Raw genomic sequence first — 21,144 nt, forward strand, 5'->3', positions numbered from 1 at the left:
TTGAGCCAAGCAGCAGGAAGGTGTGTGTACAGTCCGTCAGGAGAAAAGGCAAAAGAATTAATATTAATCCTAGCAGAAAGAGCCACACAAGGTTTGCTTCATGTAAAGAAAAAGAAAAAAGCTGAGCTCAGTTACCTGAACTTGGAAATTCCTTACCAAGGCAATCTCAACATGTACAAAAGCAAGTCAAGCAAATTGTCATGCATTTTCCTTTTCACCGTTTTCATGCTGGTGGTAGAAAAAGAGCATGGCAATTTATTTATTTATCATGTCAGAAGTGAATTGAGGATCCAGTTATAATGCATGTAAAAACAGAAACAAAGACTTGGCATTGTACTAGATTTCCTTTGACCAGAAGCTGGTCACTTTGAGTGCCTTTGGCGTCACTGTGAGAAGGTCCTCCACTGTGCATGTGGCTAGGCTCAGACTACATTGTAGTAAGTGGTCTGTGGTTTCTCTTCTCCACATTCGCATGTCATGGACTCCACTTTGAAGCCTCATTTCTTAAGGTTCACTCTGCACCTCATGGATCCAGAGCGCAGTCTGTTCAGTGCTGTCCAAGTCGCCCAGTCTTCTGTGTGCCCAGGAGGGAGTTTCACATCCAGTATCAGCCACTGATTGAGGTTCCAGGTTTTAGTCTGCCATTTTTGGACTCTCGCTTGCTGAGGTGTTCCTGCAAGTATCTCTGTAGATCTTAAAAAGCCATTTCTCGATTTAAGGCATTGGCCTGCTGGCTGATTTCCGAACAGAGAATGGGCCAGAGATGTCCATGCCTTGGTCCTTTCATTACAGGCTGCTATTTACCAATGGATGTCAAGTAATGCAATACCGGCTAAACAATATAATTTCTCGAGTGGTGTAGGGCGTAGGCATCCTGTGATTATGCGGCATGTCTCATTAAGAGCCACATCCACTGTTTTAATGTGGTGATATGTATTCCACACTGGGAATGTGTATTCAGCAGCAAAGTAGCAAAGCTCAAAGGCAGATGTCTTCACTGTATCTGGTTGTGATCCCCAGGTTGTGATATTATTTCTGCCACCCACATTTTGGCTGATATTCAAGTAGTGCTTCTTGTAAGTGAGAGCAGAGCACAGTCCAGAGTGACTCCTAGGTATTTTGGTGTGCTGTAATGCTCTAGCGGGGTTCCTTTCCAGGTAATCCTCAGAGCTTTATGATACCAATGGACAAATTAACGTATATAATTGGACTTTGATATATATAATTACTCCCCTTTTGACCAAAACCAATACTCAAAGTGCCTTACAATTTTTAAACCACTGAATAATGCAGCTGAAAACAAATAAAAAGTCAAGATAGATTTAAAATTATTCAGAATGTTAGCACAATTTTAAACATACACTAAAAAGGATAAAACCAATCAGTTTAATTTGAAGCAATATCATAAGGAGAAGGCAATTCTGACCTCCCTGGGAAGGACGTTTCTGAAACAAAGGACCACAGACTGCTTGAGCCTCAAAACCCTTTTTGCAGACCACCCTCAATTCCTCAAAATAGTCAGTTATTTTTATTTGGGGGAGAAAACAGTGCCTTCAAATTGCCCAAACCACTCGTAACCACCCCAGAAAACACTGCTCATATCTCACAACCCACAACACTCACCAAAACATTAAAACTGAATGAAAACCAGCCCAAAAGTCAAATAAATCTGAACCAGAAGTTATTTGAGTACATGAAAAATGGAAATAAAGGTATTCAAAAATGGCTAGATATGTGTGGGTACAGCCCACCATGGGAGCGCAGAGTTAAAGTTTGCCTCCACTACAGTTGCAGACCCTTGAAATAAAAGCATGCAGGGTCTACCACCCAGAGAGAAAGAGAGAAAACAGTGAAACAATGATGGAAGAGGAACAATAACAAAGATTAAATAGATGTTGAAAATATATGCATGCTTGTATGTGCATATGTGTGGGTGTACACAGCACAGAGACAACACAAAATTATAAGCATACAGTCCATTTTTCGGTATTCCGATAACACTTTGGGGAGGTTAACACTTTGGGGAGGTACATTTCCCTCTTAAGTCCTCCTATAGTCAAACCTTTGAAAGCCCTTAATTACCCTAAAGAATTTGGAACTCAAATGTCCCCTCCTAGATAGTTGCTGGGAAAGATAAAGGAATCCCAGGGCATTTCCAACCTGACAGCTCCATTACTGATCAAAAGATAATATGCTGCTACTCTGTCTTTTCCTCCTTAAGAGACTTTTTGTTTTGTTTTAATGGTCCCAAAAAGATTAAAGAAACAGTGAGAAAACAAAGAAGGCTTACAAGTGGGAGATAATGATATTTGGACACATCCCCTCTTGAAATTCCTTGAGGCTAGACAATTGCACAATAAAAAAAATCATCTGTATGCTTCTCTAAACAGCAGCTGCAAGGAAGGAAGCAATTGCTGGTATCTCGGGTTAAGCCTGCTGTTTGCCTTCAAATTGTTTAGGACTCAAGGCATCTCTAAAGCTCACCTATCCTGGGATTTTCTTGGGAAGATTTCTTCAGAGAGGGTTTGCCATTGCCTTCTTCTAAAGCTGAGACAATGAGCTGCTCAAAGTCACCCAGTGGGGATTTCATCCCTGGTTCCCAAAGTTCTAGGGTGCATCTACACCAGTGGTTCTCAACCTGGGATTCCCAGATGTTTTTGGCCTACAACTCCCAGAAATCCCAACCAGTTTACCAGCTGTTAGAATTTCTGAGAGCTGACAGCCAAAAACATCTGGGAACCGCAGATTGAGAACCACTAGTCTACACTTTAGAATTTAATCAGTTTGACACCACTTGAACTGTCATGGCTCAATGCTAAGGAATCATAGGAAATGTACAAGGTCTTTGACCTTCTCTATTCTGTTAAGAGTGCTGGTGCCTTACCAACTATTTTGACCATGATTCCACAACCTTTGAGCCACAACAGTGAACAATGTCTCAAACTGCATTTGACAGGTTTTTTATGTCAGCAGCAACTTAAGAAACTGCAAGTCGCTTCTGGTGTGAGAGATAGGCTGTCTGCAGGGACGTTGTCTAGGGGACACCCGGATGTTTGATGTTTTACCATCCTTTTTGGGAAGCTTCTCTCATGTCCCCACATGGGGAGCTAGAGCTGACAGAGGGAGCTCATCCGCACTCTCCCTGGTTTCAAACCAGCAACCTTTAGGTCAGCAACTCAACCTTCAAGTCAGCAGTCCTGCCAGCGCAAGGGTTTAACCCATTGTACCACAAGGGTTTAACCCATTGTGTAGATGCACCACTAGTTCAGTCATGCACTGTGCTAGCTATCCGGTTTAGACTAGCAATGTATTAATCTGGCACCATGTCATTCCCTCTAGATTTCATACTTCCAAGGTACCCATGCTCTTGTTTTATGCACTTAATTTCTTTGTACACAATCTCAGGGCTCTTCTACACATGCACTAAAACATAAAAGAAACTGGGATAAAAAGGGAGTGTGCTAAATGACATTTCAGGTAAATGCATGCTGGTTTGAATTAAGGGCTGAAAAACACATGTTTAACTGGTGCGCTTTAAACCCAATTTCAGCCAAAAAGGCACATATTCATATCACTGTCTATCCCTGCAGTCAAGGAAAACATGTGATTTCATTTGTATACCCTGGTGTGGATTGCTCAGCGCATGTGCACATTTTAAAATCCCAAAACAGCTGATCTAAGCTGTAAACAAATGGAGCCGCAGACACACATGTGGCTAAATAGAAGCACAAATGGAAAGCAATTACAATGAGAACTCTGCAACCTTTCGTTTGTTCTGATCTTTATGAAATTAAACAGAGTTTGAACTTACAGCAGGATGAGGAGACAGACTAAGAAATCTGCTTGTGTGGACATTTAGATATCTGCATGAACACATAATGAGGTCTAACACATCTCAATTTTTTTAAGTAAACTTCTGCCAGATGTTCCCATCCATCATGTAGATTTCTAAAATCTGCTACAAAGGAAGGTGTCAGAACACCGAGGGTGCATAGTCTGTATTTGGACTTGCTGTCAAGTATCACAATTGTTTGCTCCACTTATTTGTCCCGCATTTTGACACTGTCTGGAAGTGCCCACAGACATGACTTTGTTGACTTTCTTTTAAAAATACATGTGGGGCTAGGTTCCAAAGAGACTACTGCTTGCCCCTTCAGGGAAAGGTTTGAGGAGACCCACTGCTAGATTTCAAGACATAAAGCAAAAATCATATTATTTTGCTGGCTTTCCTCTTGCATTTTTACTACCGTTTGACACCTTAAAATGTATCAGGTGACTTTTTTTCCATTGCTGAGGTCCATGTGAGAAAAATGCACTTAATTCCTACCAGTCAAGCTATTTGGCAGATTCAGCCCAACTATTAGACTTAATTTGGCACAACCAAATGAGACAGTTTGAGCCTAAGGCAGCAGCAATGGTATTTCCCACCTGGCCAAGTCAGGACACATTGTACCCAGAGCTCATAATCCACAAAGCCCGCCAAGGGACTCTTTGGCACGTGGCACAAAATCCCACAAACACCTTTGCCGAACAGCAAATTGCCCCCACTATTGCTTTAAACTGCCTTCAAATAACTTCAATTTATGACAAGCCTTTGAATAAAACCCTTTGTGCTTTTCCTGCATTGCAGGGAGTTGGACTAGATGGCCCATATGGTCTCTTACAGCTCTATGATTGTATGAAAGCCCTCCATGGTCCCATATACACTGCCATATAACATAGTTGAAACTGCATTATGTGTAGTCATATAATGCAGTTTAGCTGCATATGGTTTATAGTGATCATATAATTCAAATTGGTTCCAAACTGCATTATATGTCAGTATAAATGGGGCCCAAGTTACCATATCATCAACAGTCCTGCTCAGGTCTTTCAGGCTCAGGGTTGGTGCTTCCCTGATTAAGCCTCTCCATCTGAAATACAGTCTAAGGCCTCTTCTACACTGCCATATAATGCAGATTATCAAAGCAGATAATCTAAATTTTATATTACCAAATCAGATACTCCAGATTATCTGCTTTGAACTGTTTTGTATGAGTCCACACTGCCATATAATCCAGTACAAAACAGATAATCTGGATTTCCTATGGCAGTATAGCAGGGGCCTTAGGTTGGATCTACACTGCCATATAATTCATATGATCAAAGCAGACAATTCACACACTATCTGCATTAAACTGGATTATATGAGACTATACTGGCAGCCAGGGCACCAGGATTGTCTTGATACTACCCAGATTCGCCACAGAAGCTGACAAATCACAACGCTAGACCTCATCAGTGTGTTGAGTTCCCTATTGTCATCTATTTGACCAAACCATTGTTGTCTTTTCTAGTGAATCGTGTTTTCTCACGATATGGCCGAAGTATGACAGCCTCAATTTGAACTGGATCTACACTGCTATATAATCTGGATTATTGAATCAAATAATCCATATTATCTTATTTGAATTGGATTATATGAGGTCCTATCTATACTGACACTATAATCTGATTTCTGGATGCAGATTATCTGATTTAAACTGTATTATATGGGTCTACACTGCCCTATAATCCAGTTTAAAACAGATAATCTACATTCAGAAACTGGATTATATAGCAGTGTAAATGGAGTCTGAGTCTATACTCCCATATAATCCAGTTCAAAGTATGTAGGTCAAAGCAAATAATATGGATTTTATATGGCAGTGTAGACGGTTATCTGCTTTGATAATCTGGATCATATAGCAGTGTAGATCCAGCCTAGAGAGAGTTCAGTCCTGATTTACTGTAGGACCCATTTATTTGTCTTTTTAGTGCCCATGGTATTGCAGAACTTTTCTCCTGTACCATGACTCAAATGCGTGGATTTTTATCCTAACATTTTTTTTTCACACTCCAGCTTTCACAGCCAGACATACTGGAAATACAAAGGCATGGACCTTAGCATTCAGTAATATATTTTTACATTTCAGAATACTGTTTACTTTCTTCATTTAAATAACCTGTGGTCATTATCTTTTTTAATGTTCAACTGCAAACCAGCCTTTGCACTTTCTACCTGACTTTCTTTAATAATTAATTATTTAATAATTAATAATTAAATAAGTCCATCACAATAAATTAAATAATTAACCATTTGCCACCCTTTCGTGATTCTCAAAATCATGCCCTCAAATTGCCCCAGTTTAGGGAGGGACTGGTCCCAATCTGCTCTCCCACTTTTTCAATTGCTTTTAAAATGTCCCACTCCTCTTCTCCTCCCAGTTTCCCCCTTTATCCTTACCATATTTCAACTGCTGCAAATGAAACTGCGCTCAAAGCTCAAAAGTGGTGTGCACTCCATTAAGGCTGGATCTACACTTCCCTATATCTCAGGAACTAATCCCAGATTATCCCAGTGTAGACTCCTATAATCCAGTTCAAAGCAGATAATACGGTATCAGATCTTGGGGATATAGGGCAGTGTAGATCCAACCCAAGTCAGGAGGAGGAGGAAATCTAGTGTTTTTCTGTAAACTGGACATCCTCAAACTGTGACCCTCCAGTTGTTAGAGACTTCAACTCCCAGAAGCTCTAGCCAGTTTGTTCAATGGTCAGGAATTCTGGGAGTTGGAAAGCTACAGTTTGAGGATACCTGCTGTAAAGACAGGCAAAATGCAACTAAGCTTGTCAGAACGAACACGAGCTGTCTCCTGTCCCTTTAATGCTTGTGTAGAAGACATTTCAGAAGGGGTTGCTTGTCATAAAGCCAGGTAACAACCAACACCTGCAGAAATTATAAGCTGGCTCTGCTCCTATACCCTAGGATCTGATCCCATATTATCGGCTTTGAACTGAACGATATGAGTCTACACTGCCAGATAATCTGGGGTCAGATCCTGGGATATAGGGCAGTGTAGATCCAGCCCTATATTCTCTTTCTTGAAGGCAGAATGCCATTGCCAATTTTCACTCTCTCAACACTAAAACATTTCCCATCTGATGTGTTATTCCTTATTAGCAATTTTGCTGACTGCTGATGTTGCTTAACCATTTGTGTCCCAGGTCCCTTCTATACTGCCATATAAAATCCAGATTATCTGCTTTGAATTGGAATATATGTGTATGGGGGCTCAAATAATCCAGTTCAAATCAGATAATCTGCATTATCTGCTTTGATAACCTGGATTATATGTCAGTGTAGAAGGGGTCCCAGTTTTCATCTGTGAAGTGGTGGTTGCATCACTTTCCATAATGATAGGGCTGGACCTGTGTAACAACCTCTTGGTCTCACCTGAAGATTCGCTACTCTAAAAACCATGCCGGCCAAAGCAAAGTGTGTCCCAGGACCCTTAGGGTTATAGCTGGAATGAGAGAGGAATGAAGTGAGGTCTCTTTCTCCCCAAATAGACTCCTACCCTGCCAATGAAATTCTCCTCCATCCTCCAAATTTGTAGAATTGCAATAACGGTAAAACATTGCATAGAACATCCAAAAGCAAATGAGCATATAGATACATAGGAATTCTCAGTGCAAATTATATAAAAAAAAATCAGGACTGAATGGAAATTTCATAGAATCATAGAGTTGGAAGAGACTTCGTGGGCCACCCAGTCCAACCCCCTGCCAGGAAGCAGGAAAATAGCATTCAAAGCATTTTGGAACAGAATCGTTATTTGAGGGCAATGTTCTTACTCCCCTTTGGTAATCTGGTAAAACAACACTTAGGTCCCTTCTGCACTGCCATATAAAATCCACATCTACTTTGAATTGGATTATATGGCAGTGTAGGTAAAGGTTTTCCCCTGACATTATGTCTAGTCATGTCCAACTCTGGGGGTTGATGCTCATCTCCATTTCTAAGCCAAAGAGCCAGCGTTGTCCGTAGACACCTCCAAGGTCATGTGGTTGGCATGACAGCATGGACCACTGTTACCTTCCCACCAGAGTGGTACTTATTGATCTACTCACATTTGCATGCTTTCAAACTGCTAGGTTAGCAGAAGCTGAGGCTAACAGCAGAAGCTCACCCCGCTCTCCAGATTCGATCCACTGACTTGTCAGTCAACCAATTCAGTAGCTCAGTGGTTTAATCTGCTGCGCCACCAGGAGTTCCATATATGGCAGTGTAGATTCATATAATCCAGTTCAAAGCAGATAATGAGGTTTATCTGCCTTGTTAATCTAAATTATATGGTGGTGTAAAAGGGGCCTTAGAATTCTTTGTTGGAGTTTAGGGGACTGCAGTATAACTCTTTCAGAGTGAATTTTCAATGCCCATCAAGCTACAAATGCCAAGATTAGATAGGATGAAGCCATGGCATGTGAAGTGACATCAAACTGTTAAAACTGTACAATGTAGAAATGTTCCTACTCTTACCTGGAAATTGAGCATGGGTGTTCTATGCTAATGATCCGTGAAACTTTTTTCTGAGCAAATATGCTCCATGCAATGTAGACAATGTACTGCTAGGTAGTCCAACTCTATTATTGCCAAAAAGACTGCAAATATATCAAAGCAAAATCTATTGCTACAGAAGTATAATAATAGTTTGTTTATTGTAGATTTAATCTATGTTATGTTTGAAGGAGTTGGGTTGTTTTATTACACCAGATTAGTGTGCAGATAAAAGTTGCCCCCTGAGATCAGGGAAGGTGGCCAAGAGATGTGAAACAGCTTCCAGATTCTGCAATACACAAAAGTTTCACGTCTTTATCAAATTGTATTGTAGAAACCTATAAGGCTTATATATTGGCGTGTTTGCTTCACTGTACTAACAATGAAGTTCTTTACATTATTGCTTTTAAAGATATAGATATGTGATTCCTAAGGCCCTTCCACACAGCCATATAAGCTAGAATACCAAGGCAGGAAATCCCACAGTATCTACTTTGAACTGGAATATATGGCAGTATGGACTCAGATAACGCAGTTCAAAGCAGATATTGTGGGATTTCCTGCCTTGATATTCTGGATTATATGGCTGTGTGGAAGGGACCCTAGTTTGTCACTGAATGTATATTGCATTTATTAACTACTAGGAATTCAGGGTTTCCAAGTCGTAAGTACACAAGGAGAGGTGGGTAAGAAATCAGGATGATGACGATGATGACAACAATGATGACAACAGGCCCTGGCCTTCATAGTTGTGTAACTTACAGTTAGTAGATCAAAAACAATCAGCAAATGATTCATGTTTGTTTCCATGTTCGAAAAGCATGATTTCCTCATACAGTTTCCAGAACCATTTAAACTAATGAACTGAGACTATCTAGTGTAGCGTCTTGAATATTGGACTACGGCCCTTTGACACAGCTGAATAAAACCCCAAATTTTCTGCTTTGAACTGGAATATATGACTGTGTGGACTCAGATAACCCAGTTCAAAAGAGATAGTTTCTGACTTGATATTCTGGGTTATATGGCTATGTGGAAGGGCCCTACAACTCTTAAGACCAGGGTTTGAATCCCCGCTCGGCCATAAAAACAATGGGAAACTTCTTCTGAACCAAACATTTCAAGAAAAGCATGTAACAGGGTCACCATAGGTTGGAAATGACTCTGAAGACGCCATCACTACAATAACCCCTCACTTTTGGCAGATGTTTTCTCTTGCAGTCATTCCTGAGCTTACCATATCAAAGGTCTACATCAAATTTCAGTCTCATGTTCCATATACTCACAGAAATCAATGGAACTGACTTAAGTAGTAAATAACAAATCCCTTTCATTTCAGTGGGCCTGTTCACATTGAGACAAAAATGCATTTTAGTCCAGAACTGAGACCCATGTGTCTCTCTAAATGCTGTTGAGCTTAGCCAATAATGAATAATACTGGGAGTTACATCTAGAGGAACCGATTATTCCCATATCTGGTTTTGTCCAAAGTGCATGTTTCATTCTTACAAAAGAGAGATAATTGTAACCTTTTTCTTTCCAATATCATTCTAGTTTTCATTTCAGTATGCAGTTCTGTGCTATGGAAACTGGGAATGTGTGTGACCTTGTCGGCCTCCAGATATTCCAAGTCAGAGGCACTGATCAGTCATGACTGAACCCTACTTACATCTCACCACCTACATTTCAAGCAGGCTTGTCAGGAGGCCGTGATCTACAATTGCAACACATGTCCAAATTGCTTTTAACAGTCGTGAAAAGGAAGGGATTTCAACACTTTCCTCAGCTCAACATGCCAAGTGCATCTGCTCAAATGCCTATTAAAGACAAATAAGCTTATGCCTTTTATTTTCCACTCCAACAGCCTTCCTCTGTCTAGCTCCTTCTAGATCAGTGGTTCCCGACCTTTTTTTTTGGCCAGGGGACTACTTTGACCGGGGACCACTCTCCAACATTAGTACCAAAAAGGGTTATGAATCAGTTTTTGGTCAGCTTTAGATTCAGTTTGGTTATTTGGGGTGCTGATTCAGAAAACTGCATTGGATAGACCACATAAGCTCTAGTTTCTGACACCAAACATATGCCATCCAGTAGTCGCCATCTGCTCACCCACAGAAAACCATATTTAATAATCAAGAGCTGATGTGGTCTATTCAATGCAATGTTCTGAATCAGCATCCCAAATAACCCCAGGAACAGGCCTAAAAATGAAGAAACCAAAAAAAAAATTCCCCTCATAGACGTAATTTTAAGTCTCATGGCCCATGGGTTGGATACCACTGTTTTAGATGTTAAACTACATCTCCCATCTGCATGTCGGTTGAGGATGATGAGAGATCATATTCAATACGTTTGCAGGGAGTCAGGTTAAAGAAGGCTACCATTGTAAATATTAGTAGCAGGAGGAGATCTTGTTGTATTTTTACCACAAGTGATGCAGATATCTGTTATGTGCCATAAAGAAATTGATCATCCTGCATCCAGTCAATGGAATGCAGCATATATGGCTTTTCAGATTCCTTCCACCTTTCTCACAGCAATTTCTCACCAGAAAGATCTTTCTCCTCATATTCTTTATCAGTGTTCCAAACCTAACTCTACTTTCTATTCTGCCTTCAAGTTGTTTCTGGCTTATGGTGAGACAATACAGTGAGCTATCACGAGATTTTTGTGGTGCTGAGAGTATGTGACTCATCAAAGGTCACCCAGTGAGTTTTCATGGCTGAGCACGGAATCAAAATGCTACATCACTGGCCACCCACTTTCTACATGAAAGAGTAATTCATCTCTGAATAACTATTAGACTAATACTTATTGGCAGGCACCAGTTTCAGAACTTTCAGACTATGGCATGTTAAAATAGGACTACCTTGACTGGCGACCTCATCATATGGGCCACCAGAATCGCCATGCATCATGGTGAATCCAGTGGTGCTCACCAGGGGGTGAGGGAAATCCGTCGCCCCACATCCTGCATTGCCCGGCTTACCCATTGCCCCATCCCACAAGGAAAGCGGCTGCCCAGCTTCCTCCCATTGATCCAATACAACACAGGAAGCCTCCCATGTTGCCATTATGGTGTCATGTGCCGGTTCATCTTTACTTTTGCAATGGAGCCCCGCCGGAAGTAGCTCTACATCGTAGGATGGCAGACGGTGGGCTCCACTGCAAAAATAGAGATGAATGGGTGTCAGAACCCTGCTACTAGAGCCTGGATGTGGCTCTGAGTTTCAGGGTCACTGACATTGATAAGACACCTGCGTCCCAGGACTCGGAGGAGAAACGGCTGATGGACTTGGCGGGGAATTTGCGCGGGGTTTTACTGAGCGGGAAGAGACTGTTCAAATGAGGGGGAGGGTATATAAAGGAGGGTTGGCCGGCGCCTCCCATTCTTGGCTTTTCTGATGTTCATGTTTCCTACAGTAAAAGTTCCTGGTGATACCACAGAGAGTCTCGTGTGTTCATTCAGGAGCGGCTGTGGTGAGCTGACACTAAGCCAAGAATACGGACACCATCCCGCTGTAGCGGTGAGGTGTAACATGCAAGTGGAGGATGAAGAGCTCTTGGGCGCCGGAGGAGGAAGGTCGGAAAGGGCCACTCCCGAGACGGACGCTGAGTTCCACCAGCTGGCGGCCCTGGCGTCATCCACCGCTTATGCCCAGCCAAATGGGGTAACCCAGAGGCGCGGAGTGGTGCGGGGAGATAGCACCGGAGGAGAGGAAGGTTCACCTTCCCCAGGCCCGCAAAAGATGGTGTTTCTGGAGGAGAGGATGTTGGCGATGGAGACCACCCTGGCAGTGATGTCGAGGGCGATGGAGCGCCTGGCGGTTTTGGCGGAGCCGGAGCGAGGAAGGGAACTCCGGGCTAGCTCAATGTGGGACGTGAGCATGGGAAGCAGCCAGGGCTTTGCAGACCTCCCAGCACCGAAGGGAAGGGAAATGCGAAAGGAGCCCGGTGCCCGGCCCAAGATCCAAACGAGCCTGACGCGGGTGGAGGAGAGTGACGACGAAGGGGAAAAGCCTCCGAGAATCCCGGCTACGCTCCCAACTGAGACCCTGGTGCCCCTGGCGAATGCCGGGCGTGGCACAGGACAAAGGGAAGCAGCAGCGGGGCCCACTGGCCCGCAAGGGGGCTTGCGACGGGCGGAGAATTGGGGATTGCCACCACAGGGACCCCTACCGAGACGAGAGGAACTAAGGATCGAGTTTGGGGGAGAGTCCTCTGAACTGGATTTTTTCCTGACCACGGTGAGGGGCTATATGGAGGACAATGCCCACACTTTTAGAACGGAATCCAGCCGGGTACGGGCCATTGGTGCAGTGTTGAAGAGGGGAGCGGCCAGCTGGTACGTTCAACTACACGCGCGGCGCGACCCATGTCTGGGGTCACTCCGACGCTTTATGGGGGCCCTGGAGACCCGTTTCCGAGATCCACTGGAGCAGATCCGGGCGAGGGAGGAGTTGAAGACCGTCTCCCAGGGGCAGAGGTCGGTATCTGAGTATGCGGAGGAGTTCCAATGCCTCGCTGAAAAGGTGCCGGAATGGTCTGCAGTGACAAAGATAGAACTCTTCAAAGAGGGGCTCAGGCGGGAGATCCTCTCCTGGGCGGTGCATCGTGATGAGCCTGACACACTGCGCGGATGGATTCAGCTGGCGGGGCGCATCGAGACATCGCTGGCCCAGGCGAGGAGGCACCGAGGAGGGCTACAGCAGCGGCCGCAGATGAAAGAGGGGAGCCGGAAGGAGGGATCAACCCCAGCCGGGAGGAGAACGGAGCCGACAGGGAACGTGAGCACCAGCAGGAGGGGCTGCTTCGTGTGCGGCCGTTTGGGCCACAGGGCTGCCGAGTGCTGGCAGAGAAAAGGGGAAGGCGGAGGCCCGCCCAAACCAAGAGCCGTGGCAGGGAAACGCGCCGAGGAAGAACCACCGATGAGGCACCACTCGGGGGGGTTGGTAAGTCAGGACAAAGCCATGATAGTGGTCCCCATTCAGCTGGAAAGTGGCAGCAAACAAGCAACCTGCAAAGCATTTGTGGATTGTGGATGTTCCAGGAACATCATCTCCCCTGAATTAGCCGAGGGATTGGGATGCGAAAGAACGAACCTAGAATCCCCAATAGCTTTTTCGCAGTTGGACGGATCCACAGCATCGGGATCATTAGCTAAGTACAGTGCCGAAGATGTAAAGTGTAAGATAGGGAGTTGGGAAGGAAAGGTGTCATTTGTGATATCACAAATAGCCAGCTATAATGTTATACTAGGCATGCCATGGCTGGGGCAGGCCAACCCGCAAATCAACTGGGAGGATAAGAGCATGATCTTCAGGATGAAGTTGGAAGGAGGGAGCCAGGAAGTGGAAAGGGAGCCGGGGAAAAGGGGGGAGGAAGACTCTATCAGGATAGCAGAACTGGCAGATAAATTACCCCCAGAGTATCGGGATTTTGTGGACGTATTTGATGAGAAGGAAGCAGACAGTTTCCCACCGAAGCGGAGAGTTGAAGTGAAGATAGAGCTAGTCCCAGGAGCAGAGCTTCCTAAGGCAAAAATATACCCAATGTCGGCTAGGGAAAAGGAGGAACTGAGAAAATACATTGATAAAAACCTAGTGAGGGGTTTCATAGAGCCTTCAAATTCCCCTCTAGGGGCGCCTGTGTTGTTCAGGCGCAAAAAGGACCAAACGCTGAGGCTCTGCATTGACTACAGGGGCCTGAATGCAATCAGTTCTGGAAATAAATACCCCCTACCTTTAGTGAAGGACTTGATCGCCCAGTTATCGGAGGGACAGATATTCACTAAATTGGACTTAATTGAAGCGTACCATAAATTGCAGATTAAACCAGAGGACAGGTGGAAGACGGCCTTCTCCTGTGCATTCGGATTATTCAATTATCGTGTGCTCCCTTTCGGTTTGTGCGGCGGAGGCGCCGCGTTCATGCAATTAATCAACGAAGTGTTGCATCCATTGTTGTACAAGGGAGTCTTTGTTTTTTTAGATGACATATTGTTAGTATCTCGGACTAAGGAGCAACACATAGAACTAGTCAGGGAAGTCCTGCAAAAGTTGAGAGAAGCAAAACTGTATGCGAAGCTTGCCAAGTGCGAGTTCAATAAAGACCAGATAGACTTTCTGGGGTATAGGATTTCCTCCCAGGGAGTGGCGATGGACCCTGCGAAGGTAGAAGACGTGAGGGGGTGGGAAGCCCCCAAAACACGGAAGCAGCTGCAATCCTTCCTAGGGTTCGCAAACTTCTATAGAACATTTATCAAGGACTTTGCGCGCCTCACTTTGCCATTAACGGATTTGTTAAAGACTAAAGGTAGGGGAGAAACAGCCAAAGTGAAGGCCCCAGGGGCCAAACTGACCTGGACAATAGAATGCCAGGAAGCTTTCGAAGCCCTTAAAAAGCGTTTTACTGAGGAGCCTGTCCTACAGCACCCTGATATGTCTAAAGCCTTTGTATTACATTGCGATGCGTCAGACCGGGCATATGGGGCAGTTCTGCTACAGAAAGACGAGGGGGGGAACCTGAAGCCATGTGGCTATCTGTCAAAAAAGTTTAGCGATACAGAAAAAAACTGGCCGATTTGGGAGAGAGAAGCCTTAGCGATTCTAAAAGCACTAGAGTGCTGGAGACACTTTCTGGAAGGAAGTGGAACACCGTTTGAGGTGTGGACTGACCATAGAAATTTACAGTATCTAAGATCCCCTCGTAAACTATCAGCGAAGCAAATTAGATGGGCCCAATATTTCAGCCGTTTTGATTTCAGACTCAGATTCTTCCAGGGGAAACATAATATACTCGCTGACGCTCTCTCTCGGATGCCTCAGCACGGGGGAGGAATTCAGGAATCTGAAGGGAGTATTTTTCTTGATAAGCAATGGGGCCTGGCAGTACTAACTCGAGCACAAGCGGCCAAAGAAAACAAACGTACTGCCATTTCCACGGGGGGAGGAGAAATATGGGAGGAAGAGTTGAAGCGAGCGTATGGAATGGACAAATGGTTACAAACAAACAAAGAAAAGGGAGAATTGTGTGGGGATTTGGTGTTTGTAAATAAGAAATTGTATATTCCTGAATGTTTAAGACGAGAAATGTTAAGGAAGTACCATGATAACAAGGGTGCGGGTCATCTAGGCCCCACCAGGACTATTAAACTGTTGGCCAAACAATGCTGGTGGCCCGGAATGAGGAAAGACGCCAGGGGATACGTCACGCAGTGTGAATTATGTGCAGAGGGAAAAACACCACCGGGGAAGCCCCAGGGGCTATTGCAGAAGGTGGTGGAGCCCATGAGGCCATGGGAATGCGTAGCCATGGATTTTGTAGGCGAACTACCCCCCAGCAGAGGCCACAGATACATTTGGACAATATTGGACCTATTCTCAAAACAGGCACACTTTGTGGCTCTGCCAAAACTCCCTTCAGCTGAAAAACTTGCTGATTTGTATGTGAAGCATGTATATCGCCTACATGGGTGTCCCGACAAGATAATTAGTGACCGGGGAGTCCAATTTACTGCAAAATTTTGGGGAAAATTCTTACAGCTGTTAGGAGCAGAAAGGAACCTGAGCTCGGCCTTTCATCCCGCGACCAACGGGGGGGTCGAACGTACCCAACAGACACTGTGCCAATTCTTAAGGATGTACACCAATTATAGACAGGATGATTGGGCGGACCTTCTTCCGTTTGCTGAGATGGCTTTTAACGGGGCCGTACATTCGGCCACAGGTCGTGCCCCATTCGAAATAGTATACGGACAGGAGGTGGCACCTTTCCCCAGGCTACCCGAGTGGAAGGAAGGGGAGGGCCAGACCGACGAGGAATGGCCGGCCAAAATCAAGCAAGGGTGGCAAACCGTGGTAGAGGCATTGCGGGAAACACAAAAGAAGTACAAGCTCTTTGCGGATCGTAGGCGCCGAGAGGGGGACAAATTGGGCGAAGGAGATCTGGTTTGGCTGAGCACAAAAAACCTGAAATTGGGGTTCCCATCCAAGAAATTGGCTCCACGCTATATAGGGCCATTCAGGGTAGCAAAAAGAATAAACGAAGTGACCTATGAGCTGAGGCTACCAAAGGACTTAGGAAAGGTACACCCGGTATTCCATTGCAGCCTGTTAAAAAAGTATAAAGGAACTCTGGACAGCGGAGAACAATAGTTGTGTTTAATCTTTTCCTTCCAGGACGAAGGGGAGGAGGACGCCATGTCAGAACCCTGCTACTAGAGCCTGGATGTGGCTCTGAGTTTCAGGGTCACTGACATTGATAAGACACCTGCGTCCCAGGACTCGGAGGAGAAACGGCTGATGGACTTGGCGGGGAATTTGCGCGGGGTTTTACTGAGCGGGAAGAGACTGTTCAAATGAGGGGGAGGGTATATAAAGGAGGGTTGGCCGGCGCCTCCCATTCTTGGCTTTTCTGATGTTCATGTTTCCTACAGTAAAAGTTCCTGGTGATACCACAGAGAGTCTCGTGTGTTCATTCAGGAGCAGCTGTGGTGAGCTGACAAATGGGTGCATGCTGCCAAAAAGTACCCCATCTGATGAGGCTGTTATAGAGCTGGAAGAGACCACAAAGGCCATTCAATCCAATCTCCTGCTAACGCAGCAACACAATCAAAGCATTACCTTCAGGTGGCCATCCAGCCTGTGTTTAGAAGCCTCAAGAGAAGGAGACCCAAGGGGAGTGGCTCCGAGCCCTAGGGGACTGGTGGCATATAAGTTCGAAGAATAAATAAATAAATAAATAAATAAATAAATAAATAAATAAATAAATAAATAAATAAAATATTCCACTGTCGAACAGCTATAACTGTCAAAAAGTTCTTCCTCATGTTTAAGTGGAATCTCTTTTCCTGAAATTTGAATCCTTTGCTCTGTGTTCCAATTTCTAGAGCAGCAGAAAACAAACTTGCCCCTTCCTCAATGTGACATCTTTTCAAATATTTAAACATGTCTATCGTGTCTCCCTAAGCCACTTCTCATAGGGTTTTGCTTCCAAACCTTAGATCATTTTGGTCACCCTTCTCTGGACATGTTCTAGCTTGTGAATAGCCTTCTTGAATTGTGGTGCTCTGATAACCACAAGCCTTTCACGTGCATTCTCAACAGCAGGAACAGCACTGTTAACTTTCCCATTGAATCAACACCAGATACAAAGACTAAAGTATAAGAAAGGTTTGCACAGTTTACCCCTTCCTATCTAATCATGCTATTTGCATGTCTGTCTGTACCTCCCTCTTGAGAAAGTTTGAGAAAGTTACTTTTGAACTACGGCTCCCAGAATCCCCCAGCCAGCATGTCTAATTGTGTGAGCTGGAATGCAAACATGTTGCTTCCCCCTCTGAGCTCTGCTCTCATACACCTGAATTATGTGAGCGAGGGGGCCTCACACTCACAGGGAGGGTAGTTAAAAAGGGTGGGTCTGCCACATTTTTCTCTGGCAGCACTTGAGTGCCTTGAAGAGTAGCGTGGCAGGCAGAAATTCCAGGAGACATTCCTTCCTCTGCCCTGAGCATGGAAATACCATGGCCACGGGGAGCGGTCGGCACACAAGAGCTTCATCTGTTGCATTTCTGTCTGTCACGAAGCTGTCAGGAGTACAGCGGAGGCTGGGCAAAAGAGCTCAGGAAAGTTACTTTTTGGAAATACAGTTACACAGATTCCCCCAGCAAACACAGGGGACTCTGGGAGCTGTAGTTTAGAAATATAACTATGTCAATGTTTAGAGGACAAAGTCTTAGCAACTCTGCAGAAAAAGAGGTGAAAGGGTTTTTAAGGGCATTGCTTCCTAGTGCAGGCTTGTGGGCATAACACAGATGCTAACGTACATTAGAGATTTAGCACCCCAAGAGCCATAATTATCTTGGATTTATTTAATTCAGAGAAAATAGGCAGGGAAATGTGTGCGCCGTCAGAAGGCATACTTATCGCAACTCAGTGGGGATGATTAATTATATCTCTTGCGCTTCCAACAGCTTTTCAGTTACGGATTTTGAAGAATGGAATTTACAAGAGGATCGGAAAAGTCTACCCTTTCATTAAATGCATTTGAGTGAAGAAAGACACTAAATCTGTCTTTGAGACAAGTGCAGAGCCTGAGGATGACAACTATTTTAAACGAAGGTAACATGAAATAAAAATTCCAGTTTATTGTGTTAATGAAAAGTATATCTATTGGTACATCTACATCACTCAATTACAACACTTTGATACCAATGGTACAGACACGGCTCAGTTCTATAGTATCCCAGGATCTGTAGTTTGGTGGGCTATGTGTAATTTTCTGCCTAGAGAGCTCTATTATAATACCATAACATACAACAGAGAACACTCAGTATTTCAACAAACTACACACCTCAGAAGCCATTGGATGAAGCCATGGAAACTAAAGAGGCATCCATGTGCCATGTTTCTATAGTGCATCTAAATCCTATTATCTGATGTCCTTCTCCAACTTTGCAGCACCTAAATTAGAACGCAATGAAGGTATAGCATGAAGAACCCCATTAATTTCACTACACCATTCTGATTCCTGTCATACTTACCTTTACTGGGAGGAAGCTTCATTCAAGTCGATTTATTCCTCAACAGGCACATAAACGATATTGCTATCAGTGTCTTATACTTTAGTCTATAGTCCTATACACATTAAGTTGCTGTGAGTTTTCCAGGCTGTATGGCTATGTTCCAGAAGCATTCTCTCCTGACATTTTGCCCACATCTGTGGCAGGCATCCTCAGACCTCACAACTTCTGAGGATGCCTGCCATGGATGTGGGCAAAACGTCAGAAGATAATGCTTCTGGAAGATGGCCATACAGCCTGGAAAACTTATTGCAACTCAGTGATTCCAGACATGAAAGCTTTCGACAACACACTGTACACATTCTCTGAAAATAAGTCTCACTGAACTCAGTGGACTGTACTACTGAATGAACATGCATAGGATTGCTCTGCACACTTGTTTGCTATAGTAACAAAAGGGGAACCTGAAAATGACTATGGGAATATCTGCATTGTAGGAGGAGATCTTAAGGACCTGAGACTTTCCAGTTCCAAAACACATCCCATGTGCAATTTATAGCAGGGATTGTAAGAACAAAACTGTTATCCTGAGAGCCTTGAAGATTACGATTTCACATAATAACTGGAAATCACAGTTATTGACCACCCTGTGCTATCTCCCAAGTATTTATGCATCTGAGGGTGCATCTACATTGTAGAATGAATGTGGTCTGACACCACTCTAACTGTCATGGCTCAATGCTATGGAATTGTGGGATCTGTAGTTTGAGAAGGTATCAGCTCTATTTAGTAGAGAAGACTAAAGACTTTAGTTGGTGATATTAAACTACATGATTTCTACAATGTAGATGCACCCAGAGAAGTCATTATTCATAACAGAGCAGCAATAATACAACAGGAAGTAGATGGATGTGGATTCCAAATATCTCCCCACAGAACAAAATCATCCTCCTTCTCTTTCACACCTTCTTGCTCTGCCCACATACCTGCACAGGTGAGCTGTCCTTGCCACTGAAGATAATGCAAAAGATGCTAAGGACAATCTGCAAGGGATAGAACGTTGACACTAATTATGACTGTGTGCCAAAGCTACACCTGTGGGCAACCTATTTGTGTGTTTGTGGTGGCATCAGAGAATGATGCTGTAACCCAAAAAGACAACACAAAACTCTCTCTTGAGAGTCCTATCAGAAGTCCATTCTGGCAGCTTCGCTCAATCGGCACCAATGCTGATATGGTGCCACTTTCTTGTCAGACTGAAATCAACAGGTATGCTTTGACAAATAGGTTTTCAAAGTTAGCAGCCTGAAAACTGGCTGTCTCACAAGTAACCCAGAAAATAATTAAGATAACTCCTAGACTGGCTTTTTCCCACATCTGGAACATTCAGTACCAAAAGGCGTTCTCTACAAAGATGCAAACTTTTACGTCAGGCGATGTGCCTACTTGCCTCCTGTCCTCTTACCTGTGGACTGGATGCTCTCCTGGATGGCTTCCACTTCAGCCAGCTCCATGCACACCCCTTGGCCATGCATAAGCGTATGCAAGGGCTTCTCCATGCCCCGCGGTGGGTAACACCGCAGGCCGGACCCACAGCGTGGGGTATAGACCCCACAAAGCATGCCTTTCGCCAGGGCGCAAGTGGCACAGCAGCCACAGCCGGGCTCCTGGACCAGCTCCTCGCATCCCGAAGGTGCCCTGCATCTGGCCAGCTTCTCCTCAGAGCAAGGTGGGCACTGGATGGCCTCCAGGCTGATCGACAAGCCCACTTGGGCCAGGAGCAGCAAAGTGATGGGCACACTTCCCGAGGGCATGGCAGGGCAAGGCTTAAGCAAGTTAGATTGGGTCCTGAGAGCTGGACAGCGGAGGCCAGGAAGATGTGAGAAAGCCTCAAAGTGGCTGGCAAAGAAGAGGAGGGGGAATAAAAGCCTGCCTAGTTTCCAGCGAAGGGGACTCTGCACTGAAGGCGAGAGCAGCTCATGCTTTGGACTTTATACCACTCTGAGCTAGCCACACCTCCAAAGCTGGAGGGAGAGGCGGAGGAGAAAACAGACTGAGCTGCGGCCACTGAGCCAGGCTTTGCCCCGAGGCTGAGAAAAGGAGACCTTATTTGCCCTGAGGAAGGAAGGAAGGCGCAGAAGACTCGGCTTGCAAAGGGGAAGGAAGGCGAGGGCTGCCAAAGGCTGCATCTCCACCGTAGAATGAATGCAGTTTGACACTACCTGCACTGCCCTGGCTCAAGGCTATGGAATTACAAGAGTTG

General features: G+C 44.6%; 1 protein-coding gene across 1 annotated transcript in view; it reads right to left on the minus strand.

Annotated features, from left to right (window-relative positions):
• The window catches only part of igfbp4 (insulin like growth factor binding protein 4), a 69,061-nt gene extending 48,211 nt beyond the window's left edge, over positions 1-20,850 (minus strand). The window contains exon 1 of the mRNA XM_008113472.2: positions 20,347-20,850. Within this exon, the coding sequence (XP_008111679.2) occupies positions 20,347-20,695 (349 nt within the window). The 5' untranslated portion in view covers positions 20,696-20,850. The remainder of the gene's footprint in view (positions 1-20,346) is intronic.
• Positions 20,851-21,144: the final 294 nt, after the last annotated feature.

The sequence above is a fragment of the Anolis carolinensis genome, chromosome 6 (assembly GCF_035594765.1).
Source record: "Anolis carolinensis isolate JA03-04 chromosome 6, rAnoCar3.1.pri, whole genome shotgun sequence".
NCBI lineage: Eukaryota > Metazoa > Chordata > Lepidosauria > Squamata > Dactyloidae > Anolis > Anolis carolinensis.